The 23115-nt window shown below is 42.6% G+C and overlaps 1 protein-coding gene across 3 annotated transcripts in view; it reads right to left on the bottom strand.

Moving 5' to 3' along the window:
- The window catches only part of LRP4 (LDL receptor related protein 4), an 82153-nt gene that overhangs the window by 29053 nt on the left and 29985 nt on the right, over positions 1 to 23115 (bottom strand). For all 3 annotated transcript variants that reach the window (XM_027719487.2, XM_027719488.2, XM_027719493.2), the window contains exons 2-5: positions 13973 to 14119; positions 3241 to 3357; positions 1157 to 1270; positions 593 to 709 (exon numbers count right to left, since the gene is read on the bottom strand). In XM_027719487.2, the coding sequence (XP_027575288.1) occupies positions 593 to 709; positions 1157 to 1270; positions 3241 to 3357; positions 13973 to 14119 (495 nt within the window). The remainder of the gene's footprint in view (positions 1 to 592; positions 710 to 1156; positions 1271 to 3240; positions 3358 to 13972; positions 14120 to 23115) is intronic.

Genomic DNA, 23115 nt, shown 5'->3' with positions numbered 1-23115 from the left:
CAGCGTGGGTCAGGAAGGGACACAAACTCCTGTCCCACTTGCTACAAGCCTGTGAAGGAGAAAACAAACGTTGTGGCTTCTCATGCCCTTCCCTTCCCCATCAAGTCACTTTTTGGGCAACATCCTGCAGAAAGCATCTAAGTGAAAAGAAGCTGGGCAAGCAGGTAATCCCTGTAGTGTGCAGTACCTGAGGATGCCATCAATAAGCAGAGCACCACCCCTCTTCCAAAATTTCAGTCAAGAGTCGGACAAGAGAAAAAAGAAGGGAATAGCTGTCTTCCCTTCCCCCCTGCCCTCCAGCTCCAACAGTTTTATATAGAGCTATCTTCAGTAAAGCATAAGCCTACTGCTCTGACTCAAGGTCACAGCCATGAGAAGGGACAGAGAAGCAGAGAGGCATGGACAAAGTATGCCTGTGAGGTAACACAAGAGACACCATTCTCTTGTGCCCTCTGGGGTAGGCAGCTGAAGACAGCATAGCTGCCACTACAGGCAGGACTAACTTGTTTTTGATCTCTGCTGCAGAAAACCCAAGACAAGTGCAGGTCCAAAGGGCTATTTCCTGTGGTTACAAAGGAAGGAGAGCACTTACGGCAATTCTCTTCATCTGAGCCATCCTTGCAGTCTGTGTCACCATCACAGAACCAGTGCTCAGCTATGCAGCTGCCGTCACTGCAACGGAACTCCTTCTCTGAGCACTTTCTCATATCTGCAGAGACAGCAATGCAAACAAAGCTTTGGCTTTTATGAGAGTATCCAGAAAATCACTGTAGCATTCTCCAGAAGCTCCTAGGGCACCCACAAACGAGACTTCTCATTAAACCATACATACCCATGTCAGGCAAGGCCTGAGCAAAACCATCATTGTTCATTTAACTGACATACAGTGCTGGATTCAAAAGGAATCCAATGGGACTTCACAAGTCACAATGTCAAGAAATAAAAGGTCTCAAGTGATTTTCTTACCTTGAAGGTAAGCCATATAGGCTGAGATCCCAAGCAGCCAGCCCATGGAATGGAATATCCCACAAGCCCAGCCCAGAAAAGCCAGCTGTGAGTCTTCACCATGCTCAAGGGATCCTAGAGCTGCACAGGTTGGAGTCTGCACAACTCCTTTTAAAGTATGGGAGGACAGTACTTATAGAACATTACTCACCACACTGCTCATCACTGTTGTCGCCACAGTCATTGTCACCATCACAGTGCCACAGGCTGCGGATGCAGTATCCATTCTGACATGAGAACTCATCTTCCTCACACTCCCGTGGAGCTGCAGGGACACAATGGGCACAGGGTGAAGGCAAGGCAAGAAGATTTAGCTTGCAGAACACCAAATGTGTGACATGTTACAAATCGAGCAACATTGTCCTCCAAGGACACCACAATGTTGGAGAGCCAGTTCTCCCAACAATAGCAGGAGAGCAACTGCAAGATTTCTCGAGTGTCTCTCTGCCATTCCATTCACAAGTCAACAGTACAGATGCCTCTAAAAATTGAGAACACAGGTTGAAGGAAGTACACAGAACACAGAGACGAAGCCACCCATCCTCTGCTGGTATTCTAGCACAGCCCAAGCCAGACTTGAGATATCCCTGCACAGGAAAAAAAAAGGCAATCCAGGCCTCTTTTCAAAGGAACAAATAACTGCTAATTGTATTATATTTCCACCTTCTTTTCACAACAATGCCAAAGCTGTCTTCAAAGGAAAGGAGAGGGAAAATTTGAACTTCCTCTTCTGAACACCTCAGTATTTGCAGCCTCATTCCACCCTCCTTGTCAGTCTGCTACGGAAGCTTGCCTGCAGACCAGTGAGGAAAGGAAAGGGACTGCAAAATTAGCACCCGAGGACTTCATCCAACAGAAACCCTCCTAGGGTTACTGCTAATCTAAAAAAACCCTTAGGAATCTTTTATGCACAGAACCTTGTCTTCTTCCTTTCATTAGTCTCTAAATCTTTTGGTCACACTCTACTGCTGTCAAAGCTATGAGGGCATTGCAACATTTTATGAAAAACAGAAAACCAAACACCGACCTACATACCTGTTCTTTCATTAATATATTTGAATAGACTGGAGCTTAGTCCTGAGTTCCAGAGCATCACACATGATGTCAACCCCTGAACCTTGCTTCCCAGCCCTTTGCCCAAAAAGAGAGGCAAAGATCAGGGGTATACTGATCAAAAAGTGAATTGATTTCCATGCAAGGAGTGGACAGGGAATACTTTACAGCCAAGAGCTTTATTTTCACATTTCTTGAGATGGGGTTCCTTCATCAGCGTCACTCTGGAGCAGCATGCACAAAACTTTTGTAGAATTCAAGGGCTGTGGAGTGATGTTTACTAAGGAGCTGCAACCACCTCAACCAGAGAGCAGAACAGTTCTGCTCCCAACTGCAGCCTGATGCCAGCACAGTTACAGCAAAGCTGAAGCTCCAGTGCTACAGAACACGCTGGTTCTCCGGCATGTGCTGCCAAGTACAGATCTGATGACTTGTTGTGGAGAATGAAAGTTGTATCCCTGAATACCTTTTGCTAATGGAAGCCAACCACAAGTAACTCTTGTCCTCAGCACAAAGGGGAAAGGAGGGGGCTGAAAGTCAAAGACTCAGGCAAAATTTCCTCCATTTTACTAATTTGTAGAAGCACATCAGCAATGTTCACAGCTAACAGGCTACCATGGCAAATCTTCTGAGGATGGCACCTCACATGGCAGCAGACAGTCAGCTTTCAGGGAACCTGTCTCTGTGTGGGCAATATCCTTACAGCATTTCCCTCTCCTCAAGGAGCTCTGTTTGAAGGGACAGGATGCTGGTGACAGCCCAGCACCACAGAAAAGTCAGACAGTGGAACCTGAGGCCACAGGAAGTCAGCCAGACATCCAGTTCAGTAAGATTTGGCAGGGGTTAGGTGTTTCCACAAACAGGGGAGGGCACAAAGAGCTCAGCTCAGGGAAGTGCTTCATGGGATATTAACTAGCAAAGCTGCAGGGCATAAACGGTTCTACAGCTGGATGGAGAAGCATCCCCTCCCCCCAGAACAGGCAGCTAAATAGCAAGCCAGGTGCCAAGACAGAAGGGCTTAGAGGTACACACCTCTGTCAGAGTCAAGATATAGCTTACTTCAAGACAGAAGTCTGATTCAGTGAATAAACTCTTCAATTCCTGCAATAAAAAGGGTCAACTTTCTCCAGCCATGGCAGGCGGGCACTGCACCCACCCTCTTCCCTCAGAGAGGTGACTTACGGCAGTCCTGTTCATCGGAATCATCCTCACAGTCATTGTCTCCATCGCAGACCCATGACCGGCGGATACATTTTCCATTGTCACAGTGGAAGTCCAAGGGAGAGCAAGTGGGCAGCACTGCAAGAGCAAAGAAACACCTCATGGAGCTGCAGCCAGCTTCCTTCCTGAAAGTAAAGTTCCTTCCCTCCTGAGGGAGCAGGGCTACACCTCTTCGAAACAAAAGACATAAAATTTCAAGTCATCAGGAAGAGCTGTTCCTCAAATGGGGGGCAGGGTAGGTCTGTAGCTTGGCAGTCTCTCTTCCCGAGAGAAACACTGACCTTTCCACAATAAAGTAGCTGCCGCAATCCCCCCACTGAGTTCTTTATTTCTCTTTCATCCTTGAGCCTGCTGTCCTCCCATAACTGCACTTATTTTATAACAAGCAAAATTATACTATTAACATCTTACTTGCCTATTTCCTAGTGCAGTCCATCCTGTTTCTACTACACAGCAAGTTCTTTAGAGTGAGAACTATAAGAAGCACTGTTTTGGGGAACAGGACTTTACAAGATAACATGCTGTAGCATGTGTTTCAGCATGGGGACTGCCAGTTTTTTTGTCAAGAAATCTGCAAGGAGAAGCTTCGAAGGCAGGAATCCTCTGCTGGGGGTAATTTGCTGTACCTCAGGTGTGGGCAACAGAATCCAAATCCTGCTAGAGCTTTCCAGAAGGGACAGAAGAAGAGGACAGGGATGGGATGATGCTTGCCTACACAGGAGTCTGTTGGCAATGGAGTGGAACCACAAATCCACAGTGTTTGAAGAGGCCTGGAGCCACAAAGCTGGAATTCAAGGGGGAGCATCAGCCCTGTTCTTCCCCCCACAGATGAGAGGAACACTCAGCCCCAGGAGGTTCATACTTTTAAGTGCTGCCAGCTGTGATAGGCAAGGGGCTGCACAAGACTGTTCCTGACAGGTGTGTCTCCTAAGAACAACATTCGCTCGGCGATGTGAAGAGGCGAGGGCTAGAAAGGCTAGTGCCTGAAACCCTTTCATCCCAGCCCAGCTTGCCGACAGCATCTCCCATCTGTCACCAGGCAGGCCAGCCCTCCTCTGCTATGCTGCTACTCCTTCCCTTGCCAACACTCTCCTGGAGGTGGGAGTATGAAGGGAGGGAGGTGGGTAAAAGAAGAAGGTGAAGACAGCAGCCACGCACAAAAGGAGAAGAATTAAATGAGGAGAACAAACAGTCACATTTTCAGCTTTTCCAGCTTTCTCAACTCCCTGTTTCCCCTCGGCCCAGGACTGCTGCCAGCGTCCTATGACAGCAGCATGGATTATACTATACTGAATCATTCACTGCTCTCTATAGCAAGTCCTCCAACATATCTCACCGAGGGACTGTCCTAAAAGCCCCCCACCATAAGAATACACTAGACTAGTGCAGTTAAATTCAGACTTGCTCTAACATCTCTTTTTCTAACCACAAATTCAGATCATCTTCTCAGCTGTTCCTGTAGTGTGGCAGGCATAGGCATTTCTGTATCTGAGAACATCACTGCAGATGTAGCTGCTCTCAACACTCACAGAATTTGGCACTGGCCCTTAGGAAAAGGTCCCTCACATCATGTCCAGGATGTCACATGTAGATATCTATCCAGGTCATATCCAGCTTCTTCTAGGCCTCAGAGGAGTATAAAGGAGAGGGAAGCATACAAATCTGTATTTTCACCCTCCAGTTTTGACAGCACCCTGTTCTTCCAATAGCTGACCCATTTCCTTACATTGCATTTTCCCCGAGAACCCCTGTGTTGCTGCAGCAAAATGAAGAAGGAGCTTCCTCCTTTTCCCCAGGGAAGGTGGAACTGGAAAATTCTCCGCTTCCCAAACTCTGCTTCCAAACAAAACCAAGACATTTTTGGACTCAGATGGTCAGTCCCACACGAGACCTCTCTTCCCCAAGCACAACTTCCATACATTGCATGCTGAGCAAACCTTCCCTGGCCTCAGCTGCAGTTTCAGGACTATGACCATCCTCCCAGTGTATGCTTTAGTGTGACTAATCACCAAAGGACTGCACAGAAGCCACCTGGAAGGGAATTTGCATGCTGACTCTCCAGGGGAGAATTCTTCAGGTTCCCAGAGGGTTAAGCCATTAGTGCTGGTTCAGACGGATACCATTAACCCACTGAACTGCTGCACCCCTTCATGAGGTAACAACACCAAATGAAATTCCACCCCTACAGGGAGCAGTTCAGCCAATTTCATACTCCCCCTAGATATAAAAATCAAGCTTCAAGCACAGGGGAGGTAGCGCAGGAGAAAGAGAGCAAAACACAAACTGCTATGAGAACCAAATTCCCAACCCAGCAGACAGCAAGTGTGTGCTAGCCAGACAACACTGGGGGTTAGGGGCAGGGGGGTGGTGTTAAATCCCCTTCTACAGGAGCATTCCTTTAAAGAAGGAAGAAAAACCACAAACCTACTTAGATAAAAAATCCCAAACTAATGAATGAAGGCTAATGTCTCATAGGCAGAGAAACTGCCAGTGGGATCAGGGCAGGGATCCACATATAATTGGAACCTGAATTTAATAATGGTCAGAAACAGATGCTTCAAAAGAAGATTCTGCAAGACATTCTGGGAGTAGTTTCTTCCTAACCCCTTCTTCCTAGCTCTGCCCCCCCCCCCAATCCATCATTCCTTCTTCCCATTAAAAAGCAAACAGCCTACACAGAAAATTCCTGTTTCCTTCTATTTTTCTAAACATATTAGGCTTCAGTTCCACTGTACAGCCCTTTCCTCTAGGGTTGTTATTAATCAGCTCTTTTGCTGGACATTTATTACTTCATATTTTGATGTGTTTTATTCCTATGGAGTTAAAGCTGAGGGCATATCACTAGCCCAGAGTGAATGTTTAGTACAGTTGAAAATACATCCAAAGTGTTTGGAAATTTGAACTTAGAAGGAAATTCAGAACTTAAGAGGTCACACTTAGGACACTCAAACAACCTCCACTACATTTTGTCCTGACATGATGGAGCAGCTATACAATCTGCTAAGTGTATTGCTTTAACTCATATAGCTTATTTTAAAACCCATGGTCAGAAGAAGGGCACATGGCAATACAACTGAAGCAGCAGGAACTCCTTTCGCTGACAGAGATAGAGCAAGACCTCTTTATCTTGCTGGAGGACAAGCTGGATTAGCATCTAGAAGACTAGAAACTGAACCCCCATATTCTCTTTCCAGCTTGATACAGACACATGACCACGGGACAGTTCTGCCTCTTTAGCCCCTTTCTCCAACCTGTAAAATGAAGGATATTTATTATTTCCTAAGACAGCTGCAAGTCCTTCATAGGCATGGCTTCAACTGATGAGCAAGCAATCACAGATTGCACTAACACGCTTTCACCACGACTCATAGAAGGATTAGGTAATGCCAACAGTAAACACACTTCAGACTCAACCCCCCTTCCCTGCTCAATTCCAGCTTGATCTCTCCATATCTATGCAAAGAAACAATATTTTCCTAAAAGAGATGAGCTAAGCCAAGTCCTAGAATGGAGTTGAAGGCAGACAAATGCCTAGACAGACAGGGTCCAACTCACCATCCCCAGGCAGAGCAGAGAGGCAGGACAGGGAGCAAGCTCAAAGAAAGGGAGCCAATGGAAAGAGCAAGGCTGAGTAGCAACAGCTCAAGAGAACACATCTGTCAACTGACAGTGAGCAATACAAAAAGGTCTTTGAACTTCCAACCATTTCCCTGAGCTCATCCCTCTGCATGGTCACACTGGACATCATCCAAGGTTTCAGCAAAGCTATGTCTATCATAAGCCTGCTAGTCCTCCCCCCTCCCAACTCCTATTACACAGGACACTCTTTTATTGCCAAGCAGAAGGGGAAGGGGGAGGGCGGGGGAAAAGGGAAGTTTATAAGGTGAAACGCAGACTGAATCACGTCCCACTGTCCTTTGAACACTTTATCCCTATTGCCTGTGGTGAGCAGGTTGCTTTGTACCCAAGAACAGCAAGCAACCAGTGTTCAGGTCTGGAACACAGCAGTTTGAACAATACTGGTCGTTTAATAAGACAAACTCTCATTCATGTGAAGAATGAGAAGTTAATTTAAAAAATAAATACAACTGAAAAAAAATAATCATACTATACCTAGAGAACTGCAGCCTGACCCCCAGCTATGTCCACAGCCATGCCTGTGTATGAGTACTCAGATACCCACAAACAGAGATCTGTTTGCTGAGATCTGCAGCTCAGTGGGCAAAAAGTCCAGTAACAGAAATAAAGGGTGTTAGTCCACTCTCAGAAAGAAATAGGAGACATTGCATTTTACTAACAGATGTTTTGGAAACCCTAGTTCCAGAGTAGCATAAAATATTTCCAATCACACTGCTGAACTATATTTGAGAATGCTGCTGGTCAAAAGAAAAAAAAAAGAAAGAAAAAAATTAAGAGTATCAGCACCCAATCTTTCACAGCCCTTTGATCACAAGCACTCTGCCTGAGGGGGCACTGCATTAATTCTGATGCCTTTTAAATGAAACACACATACTCTGAGCTCAATAAAATGACAAAGTTGCAGATATGGAACTCGTGTGTTTACAAGAGAATACTGAACTCTTAACAGGAGTTCCTAATTCATAAAACTTGACGTTTAGAAATGAAGCTTCACCTGAGCCATTGCATCTGTGCTCAAGACTGGTGATTAAGTGAAGGGCAGAGGGAAAATTTCTTTTAAAGTTTCCATTAATTTTAGTAAAAGACCTGTGAGATTTTTATCCTCACATCATCTCAACAATTTTTGTTGTGGGACTGATAAGCAGGCTATACTGACAGTCCTGTTCCTGGCAAGGAAGAGACCCTCTCTTGGACTTGAATGAATTGTAGCTCAACGGGAACTGTGTAGATTTCCCAATGAGATGGGAACAGACCACTTTTAGAAATATTTAAGGTACAAGGAGTAAATTCTTCCTTCAGCCCCTTTAAATGAAAAAGTATTGTACAACAGTGCATGGAGCTAAGCAAGCAACTCTGTGTCCCAAGAAGTTATCAATTTACAGGCTGGTTATGTATGATACAGATCCAAAATTCACATCAAGAAGGCTCTTCTGGGGGGATAGTTATGAGGGGATTTGATGTATCTTAGGAGAAACAGAACTATTTATGAATTCTCAGGCCAAGTTTACTCAGTTGTCCTTTCACCCTTGCCACAGGAAGTAGGACTCATTCACACCATGCTGGACTTCAAAGGGCAAACAGGAGGGCAGAATGAAAACCATTCCTCCGCTTGCATGTGGCTTTCTTTAGGGACAGTCCAAAGTAGTCTCTGTTGGCACAAGGCAGGAAGGCAGCTGAGCTACTCTGTGCATGTGTAGCAAAGGCTTCCAAACCAGACACTGTCAGCAAGCCAGAGAGTTGACACTAGAGAAAGCCTATGAAGCTGGCATGACAGCTGGGATGTTGCTTATTGATATTATTACTACAGCATTCTGGCTTGTAAACATGATCCAGAGCAGGAAGCAAGCATACCATGGAATAATTGGCTTCCATCACAGCAGGGCTTCAAATTTGCAAGGAAAAGAGTTTCTGTCAAAGGTAAGCAGAGGCAGGGCTTTCCTTAAAACAATGGGAAAATACCTATGAGTGGTAGACATTCCAAGGACACCAAAACAAGTGCAAAGTGTCTGGGATGTGCAGAAACAGTACCATTTGACAAAAAACTTAGTGCAACCAACTCAGAAAGTGGTAATTTGTTTTATAGTTTGTAAAAGAAGATTAAAAACTAAACAAAGGAAAACTCACCACATATTAAGAATTTATCTTGAAACTGAAAATGTCTCAAGGGAGTAAGTGTTCTCTGTGTCTGCTCTAGTTTTTCATAGCTGTAACTCCTCTCACTGCCAAGTATCTTGCTTTGCTTTTCCTTTTTTTTTTTTTTACATCACATGCACTGCATTTCAAGCTGTCATTCTTTAACAAAGTGACAGATTACCCATGCAAGGTTAGAAAACTGCATTAATAGAGAATTTAGTGAACTCCAATCAATTACTCAAGTACATGCAGTACTATATAGACAGAGATGCAAGACTGAATCTTGACTTGCTAAACCAATTTTCACCTTTATGCCCAGCCTGTGTTTCGCTCTCTTGCTTTATTAGGAGTCCAACAATCCAGTGTCTTCCCATTCTCCTCTCTTTTTCCCAAGGAAATAGAATTTTCTCAGGAACTTGTTCTTCTTGTTGTATTGGCTTACAGTATACATATGAGCATATGATACACAGAAGGAAAGTACACCGTAAAAAAGTATGGTTACAGTTTTATTCCTCTGGAAACTTAGGACAGTCACAGGAGAAAAAAAGAAAATTCTAAAACTAGGTTGTAGCAGGACAGGGAAAGGTGGGATTCCTTGCAAACATTTCACTCTTCTAATCAGAGACATCTACTTGATGATATTATAATTCCTGTCTTTAAAACTCAGAGTTGCACATCCATACATTGCTGGAAAAGAATCCAGATTGTTTTAGCATCTCATTAGAGTCCATATAAGTGGTTGCACTGATTGAGATTCATAAGTCAGAATGAACCACTGGGCCCATTCCAGCATGAAGACTAGGAATCTCAGTAATTTTTTAACTAGGCCTTTAATATATCTGGGCCTTGTATGATGACTTTATCATGACAACCCAAACCTTCAGGTCAGTATTTATATTTAAAAGAAACTGACTGTTTTCAAACCTGGTAGAAGTCAATAAATAAATATATAAATCAAATTCAAAACAGAGAAGTCCAAAATCTCACTCCATGAAAGCCGTGCACTTAACATTTCTATAGTATCCTTAGCCCCATTGCTTAACGTTTATTTTTGCTTTCATATTTCCACTAAATTGCACTCAAAGTATAAGGGCTGTCAGCTGAAAAAAGTTCTCCTCTTTGTATTTTTTCTACCACAACACAATATTCAAAAAGGCAACTCATATTCTAGTCCTTCCCCTTGAGTCACTTTTCTACTCTGAATAATGCTGCTCTTTATCTCCCCTCCTAACTTGTCAAATCTACTGTCCTTCTTGGTACATGATAGCTTACATCTCTCACTAAACTGTAGAGACCTACAGCACAAGTTATGTTCTGAATGAGATCACAGAAGTACAGAATCATCAAACTTGGAAGAGACCTTTGTCCAACCGTCAACTCAGCACCACCAAAATCACCCCTAAACCAGACCCTCAAGTGACACATACAGACGTCTCTTGAACACTTCCAGAGACAGTGATTCTACCACCTCCCTGGACAACTTATTCCAGTGCTTAATCACTCTTTCAGTGAAAAATTTTTTTCTAATACCTCATCTGAATCTCCCCTGGTGCAACTTAAGGCCATTTCCTCTCATTCTTTCACTTGAGACACGGGTGAAGAGACTGACATCCACCTCACTACAACCTACTTTCAGGTAGTTGGAGAGGGTTACAAGGTCCCTCCTGAGCCTCCTCCAGGCTAAACAACTCCAGCTCCCTCAGCCGCTTCTCCTAAGACATGCTTTCTAGACCCTTCACCAGCTTCATTGCCCTTCTCTGGACATGCTCCAGCACCTCAATGTCCTTTCTGAAGTGAGGGGCCCAAAACTGGACACAGGATTCAAGGTGCGGCCTTGCCAGAGACTTGTACAGGGGGACGGACGATCACTGTGGCCCTGATCCTGCTGGCCACACCGTTTCTAATACAGGCCAGGATGCCATTGGCCTTCTTGGCCACCTGGACACACTGCTGGCTCATGTTCAGCCGCTGTCGACCAGCACCCCCAGGTTCTCTTCCACAGGCAGCTTTCCAGCCACTCATCCCCCAGCCTGTAGCGATGCCTGGGGTTGTTGTGACCCAAAGGCAGGACTTGGCATTTTGCCTTGTGGAGCCTCAGACAGTTGTCCTCAGCCCACTGAACCAGCCTGTTCAGATCCCTCTGTAGAGCCTTCCTACTCGCCAGCAGATCAGTGCTCCTGCCCATCTTGGTGTTGTCTGCAAACTGATTGAGGGATAAAGATAATAAACAGGACTGACCCCAATACTGAGCCCCAGGGAACGCCACTGGTGACCGGCCACTAGGTGGATTTAACTCCAGTCACTACCACTCTCTGGGCCTGGCCATCCAGTTGGATTTCTACCCAGAGAACTGTGCACCCATCCAAACTGTAAGCAACCACTTCCTCCAGGAGAATGCTGTGGGAGATGGTGTCAAAGGCTTTACTGATGTCTACGTAGACAACATCCACAACCCTTCCCTCATCCACGACACAGGTCACTTTGTCATAGAAGTAGAGCAGGTTGGTCAAGCAGGACCTGCCTTTTGTAAACCCATGCTGGCTGGGCCTGATCCCTTGGTTGTCCTGCACGTGTTGTGTGATGGCACTCAGGATGATCTGCTCCATGACTTTCCCCAGTATTGAGGTCAGGCTGACAGGCCTGTAGTTCCCTGAATCATCCTCTGACCCTTCTTGCTATTTCCAGTCTAATGCAACTTCTCCAGTTAACCAGGACTACTGGCAAATGATTGAAATTGGCTTGGCAAGTTCTTCTGCCACCTCCCTCAGCACTCTTGGGTGCATCCCATCTGGGTCCATAGACTTGTAGGTGTTTAATTGGCATAGCAGGTCACTAACCATTGCCTTCTGGATTATGAGGGTTTCAGTCAGGTTCCTGTCACTAACTTCCAGCTCTAGGAGCTGCGTATCCTAAGGACAAGTGGTTTTGGCATTAAAGACTAAGGCAAAGAAGGCATTAAGTAACTCAACCTTTTCATCAGTTTCCTGACACTATTCTACCCTCTGCATCCACTAAAAGACGGAGACTCTCCTTAGCCCTCCTTTTGCTGTCAACAGAAGTTTTTTTTGTTGCCTTTTTTGTTCCTCAGAACACAAAATCTGCCTCTATTTGTAATACAAAGAATTCCAAACAAGAGGTGGCATATTCATCTTTAACAGTCCTAGTGGATTATACATCCATTAACTTATGAGACTGCTACCTGAGAATGTTTGAAATTTCAGAATCAGTGTTTTGTGGCAAGGAGATTCGCAGCTTAAGCATATGTTGTATGAACAAACAACTTGTTAGCTTTGAACCACCTCCTGCTAGTTCCTATGGAAGATCTTATCTCTCCCGCCCCCTAGTCCTACCATGCCTACTTGGCTTAAAACTTTCCATGCTCGAAGTATAATGTTGTTGAATTACAAAGAAGATCATACCAACAAGTATCACCCGTCTAAATCATTACCGAGCCCACCAAAAAAAACCAAAACAATCCCACCATCATCCCCCTGCTTCCCCACCTCCCCAGCAAACAAACAAACAAACAAAAAGGAATCTTCCTCTGTGCTTAATAATAAGCCAGTAAAACCAGTTTAGCTATTGGATATTCCTTACCTCCCCAAACCCCTTATTCCTGCTCAGATTCTCCTTTTTTAGCCTGTGCAATTGTACAGAGCCTCCTCTGTCCTGTTCTTTTGAGACTTTAATTTTATTTCTTCAATTCCCAGATCCCCATTTCCTCTTTTTCGAGCATAGCAAGTTTTCATATTGGCCCTTTTCTTTACTGGATGTAAACATGCAGGGTTTTCATCCCCTTTTTTGATTTCTCCAGTTAAAGTCACTTCCTTGCCCAACAACCCTTTCACTAATCATCTTTAAACCAAACACTGATCATCTCAATTTGCAGGTAGCCGATTTATCAAAACCCCATTTTTCACTCAAGGTCTTCCACACTGCTCAATATTTGCAAAATTTGAAGAAACAAGAAGTGAGAAGGAAACATATTTTCACAAAGCTAGGTTGACACCTCCAGACTTAAGGAAGAAGAGATTCTCTAAAACAGCATTTCAAAGATGAGGAAAGCTCCTTTCCATACAACTAATCAACAGCAGAAACCAGGGAAGGTTAAAGAAAGATCCATCAGAGAAGATAAATTCCTCCTCATTCATGTTCCTTGACAGGAGCCTTAAATCTTCAGCTCTAGGGTTTCCTTTCAGGAAAGGAGTTCCATGAAAACGGGCCTTTTTTTCCACCCTTCAATTCTGCCACCGTCTGTGCAATCCAAAGAGATGAGGTAAGAAAGCAACTTACTTGTGACTCCAGGGAAAGAGGCTTTCTCTATTAATCTGTATCATGCTAAACCCACTCAAACTGACATTATACATCAATTCTCACCTAGCTGGGCTCAGCTACAGAGATGTCAACACTACGCAGATATGCAGTAGCTGCAAGGTAACTTCTCTCAGCAGATCCCAAGACCAATGAATATTATGACAGTGTTTACCTTTCCCTCCCTTTATAGGGCAGCCAGGACATAAACTAGAATTTTACTTAGGAGGGCAGACACTCTCCAAACGCTTCTTCACACTGTTTATTTTCCATTCATATTTACAGCAAAACTGTATAATTTAGTTCACAGATAGTGCTTTTGCAAGGGTGGGAAAAAAAAAGTACTTCTCTCTGTTCCTCTTCTCCCTCTAAAATATTCATGTCCAACAGCCATCTAAAAACCAGCTGCAAAAGCCAGAGTGGGTGTTTTGCTGTGCTTTATGGTGGTGCTCTGTTGGACTCTGAGTACTGAAGTCAGTCAAAAGTAGGTCATCTACAACCCAAAACATCAGTCATACAAATGGCATGATTTGTCTGTAAAACAGAGAAGCACCAGAAGAGAAAAAGACATTCTATTTTCCCAAATTCAAGTCAAAGATGGTATTCTTACTGCAGCCATCTTCATCACTGTGGTCCCCACAGTCATTGTCTCCATCACATTGCCACTGAGCAGGGATACACGTGCATTCACCGAAAGCACTGACAGCACACGTAAAATGATTACGTCCACAGGAGCATTCACTGCTACTCGTAACACCTGTAAAGGAAGAAAAAAAGAAAGAAAGAAGATATTTTTAAGAGATCCATCTGTTTTAGGGTAAACATTAAATACAACATGACATCACAGTTCTTCTCCATGTACACACTATACGTATGAACACATCCTCTACTAAAAAGGAACATGTTCACCCTCCTCATACTGTTGAAATCAGAGATCTATTACTACGCACAGTTTCCTGGACTGGGGTGTTTGAAGGTGACAGCAAAGAGCAATCCGCCAAAAAGAAACTTAGGAGTCAGCTGAAAAACAACTCAGAACGAGTCACAAACAAATTCAAGGAATGTCAGGTATCAGAACACCCTTTCTATTTTACAAACTCACTCTTCTCCTAGAGCACTGCACTGCTGCTGCTACACTTGGTTCTGACGCTACAAGAGAAGGGATAACTCTGTGGAGTAGAATCCTTTGTTAAACAAATGATTACTCTATCAATCATCAACCCCCTCAGGCTAGTCTGACTGGATATTTTTGCATGGTTCCTTCTTTCTGCAATTCAAACAGACCTAAAGCTCTCTGATTAAACAACAGATCATAAGGAAAGAATTATAGAGAGATATGTGCCCCAAGTGGTAGTCATATACATCCTGAACTATCTGCAGGCTTTTTGATTTCATTTACCTTACTGATACATCTAGTGTATCTGTGATGAACCATGAACTGTATCAACCTAAGCAAAAAAGAAAAAAAAATTCCCCAGAATGTCCTTATTTACCATACTAATTGAGAAAAGCAGTATCTTCAAAATCATATGTAACACTTCTGCAACTCTCTCAACAGCTGAATTCCCTCCAGTGAAGACATCCATTTGTGAAACTAAAGCTAAGATTTAAGTTTAAAGGGGATGCATTTCTTTCTTGAGGAAGAATTACATTATGGTTCTTCTGCAACAAAACTGGTTGAGGAGGTTTCTGCCAGCCTCTGCTGCCTGCTCCCAACTGCTACACTGCAGATTGCAAGGCCTTACTACAAACCATTTTCCAAGCATATCTGCAAGCTGCTGAATTGCACCAACCAAATTTTTGTGGGACCTCTGTTCACAGTCTGCCATGGGGGTGATAACCTTTTATTCTTCCCCTCACATTCACTACAAGTTATTTTTAAAAGGTTTAGTAGAACATATACATCTCAAAGTATTACTGCATATACTAGGGAATGCGGCCAATATCTGGAGTAACAAAGGATTGAGGCTAAAAGAACATGAGGTGAATAAAAAAACAAAGGAGGGTAGAGTGGTCAGATCTGCAGAGGACTTACCAGGTATGAACAGGCTGATTCAAAAAGACAGCAAGTGGGTGATGTAGGGTCAGAAGGCAAAAAAAGCAACACAAACATCCCTGAGGAAAAGCAGTGCATCATCTATGCAACATATCCGATTATTAGAAATGCAGGAAAATTCAGAATAACCACAACCCTCCCACAAAAATCAAACCGGTTTCTTCAAACTGACAGCACAGGAAATTCAGGACAAACTATCCTCTGCTGTTGCCTGCAACTATTTAAAAAAGCAGAACTAGCTGCATATTGTCTCCAAAGTAGCTGCTGTTTAAATCACCTTTTCCAAAGCAATTTTCTACCATTATCCTCAACAGTACCCCAAAGCACTTATCCCAGGTACCTGAAAAGCTTTAATATTCCTTTCTGTTGAAATACACAAGACCACCTAGGAAAAGACAAAAATGGAAGTACTAGTGACTGGCTCTATCCTGCCCAGGCTTATGGACAGGAAAGGATCAAACATCAAGGCAAATCATTCTTAAACTAGGGTAATACATTTAATAATTTATTTCTGGATAAGCATAAATGAGGGAGTTGAGGAAAAGAAGTAAATGCAAATTATCTTAGCTCCTGAATATAATCATAGAATCACTGAGGCTGGAAAGACCTCCAAGATTGCCAAGTCCAACTATTAACGCAACACTGCCAGGGTCCACCACTAAACCACGTCCCTAAATGCCACACCTACACACACCTTTTAAATACCTCCAGGGATGGAGACTCCACCACTTCCCTGGGTAGCCTGTTCTCCAGTGCTTGACAACCCATTCAGCAAAGAAATTTTTCCTAATATCCAATTTAAACATCTCCGGCACAACTGGAGGCCATTTCGTCTCATCCTGTCATTTGTTAGCCAGGAGAAGAGACCAACCCCAACCCCAACTCCCCTAACACCTCCTATCAGGTAGTTTATAAAGTGATAAGGTCCCCAAGCCTCCTTTTCTCCAGGCTAAACACTCCCACCCCCCTCAGCCATTCCTCGTAAGACTTGTTCTTTAATCCTTTCACCAGCTTCATTGCCCTTCCCCATAGGAACAGCAGCATGGAACAGCTCTGCAACAGCAAAGAAAGAATTAGTGCAGCTGTCCCAGTCTGCCGACTGTAACTTAATCTGCTGTATTGTCAAACACAGCAGATTAAAGTTGCTACTAATATCAGTTCAAAGTTGCTACTAACATCAGGTTATATATATGCACACACATACTAAATCTGTTCCTCCCACCTCGTTAAAGTTGCTATATTCCATCATCTCTGTTTTGTGTTTTTACTATGCTACTGAAACTGCTGGAAGCTGAAGGATACATTAGGATACCAACACTCTCATATGCACTAGCTGATATCTGTAGTACTAATATGTAAGCATAATTTGCCTATTTATTTCGAATTATGACCTTTGCAAATTTAATGGGTTGTGATTTGTGACCTATAGGCAAACTAACCTTACAGTCACTACAGTGAAGCATTTTATAAACCATGATTTACCCTTGTCTTGCACTTGGACTAGTAATGCACATGATGGTTCAGAGAGCACACTACTTCCAACCTATGAACAGTATCAGAAGAACCAGTCCTGGGTGGCTAGTCTTTCCCAGTAAAACAAACAAGGTGAATGAAACGTGGCACCCCCTGCAGACAGCAGGAATTTTCTCAATGGTTTCAATGTGGATAGTATTTCACCTTTGGTGTCCCATGATTATTTCCCAGTGCTCAGAGCTCCAGTGACATTACCCTGTAACTGTATCTGTAATAGTAGAGGGTCAGGAAGGATAAAGACGAGAAGCATGTTTTCTCCAACTCCCTCAAAGACAAGCGGAAGTGCTGTATTTGGTGTGAGAAACCTTAGCAGAAGACTTAACTCTCTTTACCTCGAGCTCTCATTAAACGGTGGGAGCGCGAGACAGAAGACTAACCAAGCGCACATATAAACCTCCAGTGTCACATTCCAATCCCAGTTAGTCAGTGGTCCAGGAACAGGACGGAAATCAGCGTTTGCTGTTCAGGCAACTGGACCAATAATCAAAGCGGATATATCTACTTACACTTCTGCATATTCTTCTGGAGCAGGAACAAAGAGGCACTTCTGGGCTTAACCACACAAATATTTTTCCTAAAGCTTTTCATCACATTGCAGGCTGGGACATTTTATTAACTCTCTATATTGAAAAATCTTTTCACCTATGCAGGAGGCAAAAACCTGACATATTTTATCAATGCAATACATACAAAACAATACAAAAAAGCTAGACAGAGATATTGGCAGGTGCTGAGCTGACATCACACAACTTTCCTGGCCTCTCCCGATACCTCACGTGACCACAACACAAGTTTCCTACTCTCTCACCTGCCCATGGTATAAACAACCAAAAAATCATCTTCACTGTCTGCAGTTTGTTTCCCTCCAGATGGGATAGCAGCAGGATCCAGTAACTAAACAGTTTTCTAGCAAAGTATACAAACAACCTCCAGATTTTACAAACAGGAAGTCAGTCTAAACACAAGCCTCATACTTAACATCTGCCATCACCTTAAATTTAGCATGGCATGCTCAGTTTCTTCAGATTCCTTCCAAATATCCTCCATACCTTCTTGTTCATCTGACAAATGAAATGTCTCCCGAGGAAGGGTGAGTTGCCCTCACCCCCCTTAAAACAATAGTTACAATCTGTATAATTTTATGTCTAAAGTTGGCAAAGCAGTTATGTCATTTCTGGCCAAAAAGCAGAAGTCAATAATCATCCTGTTATTTCTGCCTTTTTTTTTTGCGGGGGGGGGGAGGTGGGGCAGGGTTGCTTAAACAGTAAGTTGTTGCTCTGCTTCCCCCACCCCTCCCCATAACTCTTCTTAGGGCCAAACAATATAGCCCATAAAGCAAAACCTAATATACAGAGCTTCATTTTGCTGATGAGGTCATTTGCAATCCTCAGAGCTACTATATAGCAGCCACAGACTCATAAAAACACTGACATTGCAAAGGAAGCTTAAGTAGACAGAATAATTACCAAACTGCACTCTGTAGCTGTTGCTTTAATAGAAACAGCAGATATCTAGGGCAGAGTGAAAAACTGTTTAAGTCCTGATGGTATGCTTTATTCCAAAAAGACACATGCTAATCCTCACTCTCTTCAGTAAAAATGACAGACGGTAGCCCTTATCACTATTTTGTAGCAATTAAACCTTCAACAGGTTGTTGCTTCAACAAGGAATCATGCAATAGTCCAAGTTGGAAGGGATCTCAAAAGATCACCTGGTCCAACCTTTTGTGGAAAAGGGAGCCTGGATGAGACTAATTATCACCCTGTCCAGTCACATCCTGAAAACCTTCAGTGATAGGGACTCTACGATCTTCCTGGGGAGGTAGAATGATTGTTCTTATTGAAAAAAATGTCTCTTTTGGCACAAACACATTCCTGCTCTGTCAGGCTCTGGCAGCATTCTAGCAATATCAGAATTTTCTCACATTCACATATGGATGAAGTTTCCTCAATGAACACCTGCAAAAGATCCTTCCATCAATGGTCAATATCATGATGCCTTTTCAAATTTTCTTTCTATCCAGGTACCATGAACCAGCTACATAAAAGAGACTCTTCCACTCCACACCACCCTGTTGATTGCATCTTTTCCCTTTCATCCTAACACATAAACTCTTACTATAATTTTTTTAATTAGTAGTAATAAGTTCACAGCCATCGTTTTTTTCCGCCACCCTGCAGTTCTTCGTGTACCTGTAACATGGAATAAGACAGCTAAAACCACAGCTAAGTATCCATTTAGTTCTTCCATGGTACAAGGAAAATAGCACCAATAGCTTTAGAAAAGCCAGAACTACAAACATATTTGGCATGATTTACAGTTGCAGACTGTTCAGCTCAGAATCAGAAGCCTCTGGAAAGAATAATCATCCTTTTGGTCCAAGACTCCCCCTCCACAGACAGGCACCTAACTCTCCATTTCATGGCCTACAGAAGACCTTCAGTGGAAGGCAGAGACCTTTCTGCAATCCTCATTATTACAAAAGACAATTACAAATATGACAATACCATCTTTTATAATTTTAACCCTACCATATAAAAATGGTGGGAGGACAGAAGGTACAAGTGGATATTGAACTAGTGTGAAAATATAGGACAAATTACAGTGACAAAGAAGAAAAAAATCCAGGACTGTGTAAAAGAACTGGAATATGAATAACGGATTTAAAGGCAAAAGGAGAGAACTGAAGTCTTAACAGTGATGGGCATAAGGCTCTGTGATTTTTTCCACAGAGAAAGCGTGGAAGGATATCACCAGAAGCAGTTTTTAACAAATTTGGAACAAGCATCAGAGTATTTTGCTCTGACTTCAAAAGATGCACTTCATTTCTTACTTCTGTATTTTAAGAACTCATGAGCATGTGATTGTTTACTTGGGGTTAAAATTAGTGAATTCTGTAGCATAGTCTTTAATAGCCTCTTAAGACCTTGCATATCTCTTGTTAGAAGGTCTGTGTCGGATACCATTTTATCTCTTTCTCCACTTCCAGGTCAGGTTCACTTCTGCATTCCCATCACATATACACCTTGACAAGGGCAGACCTTGGACATTTCAAATGGCCTTGAACATAGTTTACTTGATACACTTTCCTTCTTTATCCAGCACTTCCACAAATTCCTATGGCAAAGCAGCTCGGCTTTATATACTTGCCTGTCTTGAGGGAAAATGAAAATTTTGGATTCCTCTCTTACCCAAATAGCAGTTTCCATGGAAGGAAAAAGTACAGTTAATCCAGCTTTAGAAGAGGGATTTGCTGACCATTGTTTAAACTCAGAGCTCTGCTGGCAGACACAGCAAAGGCAAGAGTACAGCACAACAGCTTGATGTCAGACAGGGCACCACACACTGATAAAAGCCAACACAATTTTCTCTTCTTTTCTACTCCCATTATGGAAGCATCTGAAGCAGTTCTGATTGGGTACCCACATGGTCTCCAAGTATTTGAAGCCTGCCTAGACTAAAATTAATATCACTAGGAAGACCAATCCAAAACTTTTCAATTCAAACAGAATTGTTACAGTTTTCTTTGAGGAAAACTTTTTTCTTTGAGGAAAACCATGATAGTGGTACGGTTAAGGACAAAAAAATGGGGCATCAAAAAGACCTCAACATAACCACATGAACCAGAGAAGAGAGACTGAAAATGTTACAGCTTTTTGGGAATTGAGTACCATGCCTACTTTGGCAGTCTCCAAGTGAGGATGAAAGTTTCCCAATCTTAGAGGTTCCCCTTTCGTTTTGAAAAAGCAGAGATACCTCAATCCTGAACCAGCTGGTTCTCAAACATCTGACTGAACAAAGTGCTGGGGAGAAGCACATTATTAAGCACAGTTATCCTTCAGCTACTGTATTAAACTGCACAACTTCACAAGTTACACCTGAATAACATTACACTTGATATGAGCACAAGAATCAGGAGCATAAGGAAGAGAAATTCCACAGGGCGTCCACTAATTAGGACTTAAAGAAAATAAAGGGTGCAACAAAGTGCAAACTGAGTTAGTGTTAGTGCGATGGGTGTATGCAAGAAGTAGAGCAAGACAAACAGAAGCTGTGTTTTCAGAAACACAGCATAGGTCAAAGAAATAGGAGGCCTTTAAAAACATGATTGAGTCTCTGGAGCCCAATGCTGATCCCACAGCAGTAAAGACCAGCAATCCCACCAAAAACCTCAACCTGCACCCAGGGAATAGGAGAGCACTTATAGAAACAACTGTTGAAAAAGAAATACTGAAGGAGGATTTGATTTGAACATAAAAAGACTCAAGGATCAAGAAGCAATTTTACAGTTCCTTCTCCCAAATCCCAAAGTCATAAATGAATACCTTGCAATAATCAATGTGACTGTACTTGAGGTCTCTAGATACTTGTCCTAACTCTATCCATGTCTACACCACTAGATAAAATTACTTCTTCCCTTCTAGAAGAGGGTATACTACTATTATGCCACCACAGTGTAGTAAAGGCTTAATGTTTAATCTGTTTCTACATATCTAGAGTCTTTGAACAGAAGGTATAGTTGAAAAGGCATTATGATTGCCATGAAATCCTAGTCAAAAACTAATTCAAATTGGCTAGGTTACCAGCACACACAGATCAAAAAAGTCAGCTGAATGACCATAAACAAAAGATAATGAGAAATGGCAGCAAGTCACGCTGCAGGGGGTAGAGATAGCTAGTAAGTATTATAGGGATCAGCATTAGATCCAGTCCCATTAAGTAACTTCATTAATTAACTGGAAGAAAGAATAAGTATCAAGTTAAAGGAGCTGCAAATGATACCAAAATAGGAAATATTCCTCTACAGACTCAACAGTAGAAAAAGAAATAATATAGAGGGGACCTTAGAAGATTAGAATTATGGGCAGAAAATCAGGATTCAGCCTTTAAAAAAAATTTTTTTTAAAGCTAGTGCATCTGGTGGAAATTAATTTGAAACAGATTGAACAAATTAATAGAAAAGGGTGGGTGCAGCAATGCCTGGAGAAATCAAGGAGCAACAATAAAAGACCCACTCTCTCTAAAAGTGTGTACAAAAACATTAGATAGTGGGAGCATCTGTTTGTTTTACCAAGAATCTACAAAGGTGCAAAGACCTCAGAAAGTCATGAGCTGCAGTATGCCATCTCTGACATTCTGCTTCTCACCTCCAAGGCCCTTACTGGAAGAGATTCAGCCTCCTAGATACTTGTAACCCACATATATACATGTTCTCTGTGTACTAAATAATTTTTCCTACCTATAAACCTGGATTCCAAGGAGCAGGAGCATTACGCTTCCCACCTTGTGAAATTTCCTTCCTGTTACTGTTAAAAGCATTCCATCTATCTTGGCATTTCATTACCTGTAGATTTTCTCTCTTAAGCAGAGCATGTCATCCATATTACATTATGAAGTGCAGAGTGATACCTGAAGGATGCCATCAAGAAACACACTTTGCTAATTTTAACCTGAAGTAGCATTTCTTTATATAGCTGCAAGCTCCTGTGCAGCTGCATGTCAATAGAGAACTACAATGAAGAATCCAAGGGACTTATCCCCAGTAGTAAATTACTGGTCATGAGGACCACTTCACTCAAGAACATTAAACAGAAATGAAATACCACTCAGAAATGGGCAGAATAATAAAAGGCTGTTGATGCATGACATCATTCAGATGTTTAGCTGGACCACAAGGGCCCAACAGGCAGAGCTATGTGACTCAAACCCTTTCAGAATACCCATATGCCAGACAAACACTTTAAAATACTACCTTAAACCCATATCATGCTTTGCAAGAATTAGTCACTTCAGCAACATGAGACACATAACTTTCCATTTCTTTCACTGTGGTGGGTTTTTTGTGGTTGTTTTTTTTTTTAAACCCACACACTAATAACCTCTACCTTTTCCTGTCCCATAAAGGTTGCAAACAATTTACTTTTCATTTATCATGAATCATTCGGCACAGTAGATGCTAAAATTTAGAAAATAATGGCACAACACCAGAAATGTTACCAAGTGACCTTCACAATTGCCAGCTAGAGTAGCAACCTGCTGTTTTAAACAGATAACCCACCGGAAAAAGATACTTCTGATGTATTTCACCTACTACAGTCCCCTATGAGTTTCATTAGCACAACAGCACTTGAGAATGAGGGTCATTGAACAGTCAGAAATCTTTC

Source organism: Pipra filicauda, unplaced genomic scaffold (genome assembly GCF_003945595.2).
Source record: "Pipra filicauda isolate LSUMZ 115617 unplaced genomic scaffold, ASM394559v2 scaffold133_size2016399_pilon, whole genome shotgun sequence".
Classification (NCBI taxonomy): Eukaryota; Metazoa; Chordata; class Aves; order Passeriformes; family Pipridae; genus Pipra; species Pipra filicauda.
Note: the sequence above shows the minus strand (reverse complement) of the source record. Positions and strands in the feature narration are given on the sequence as shown.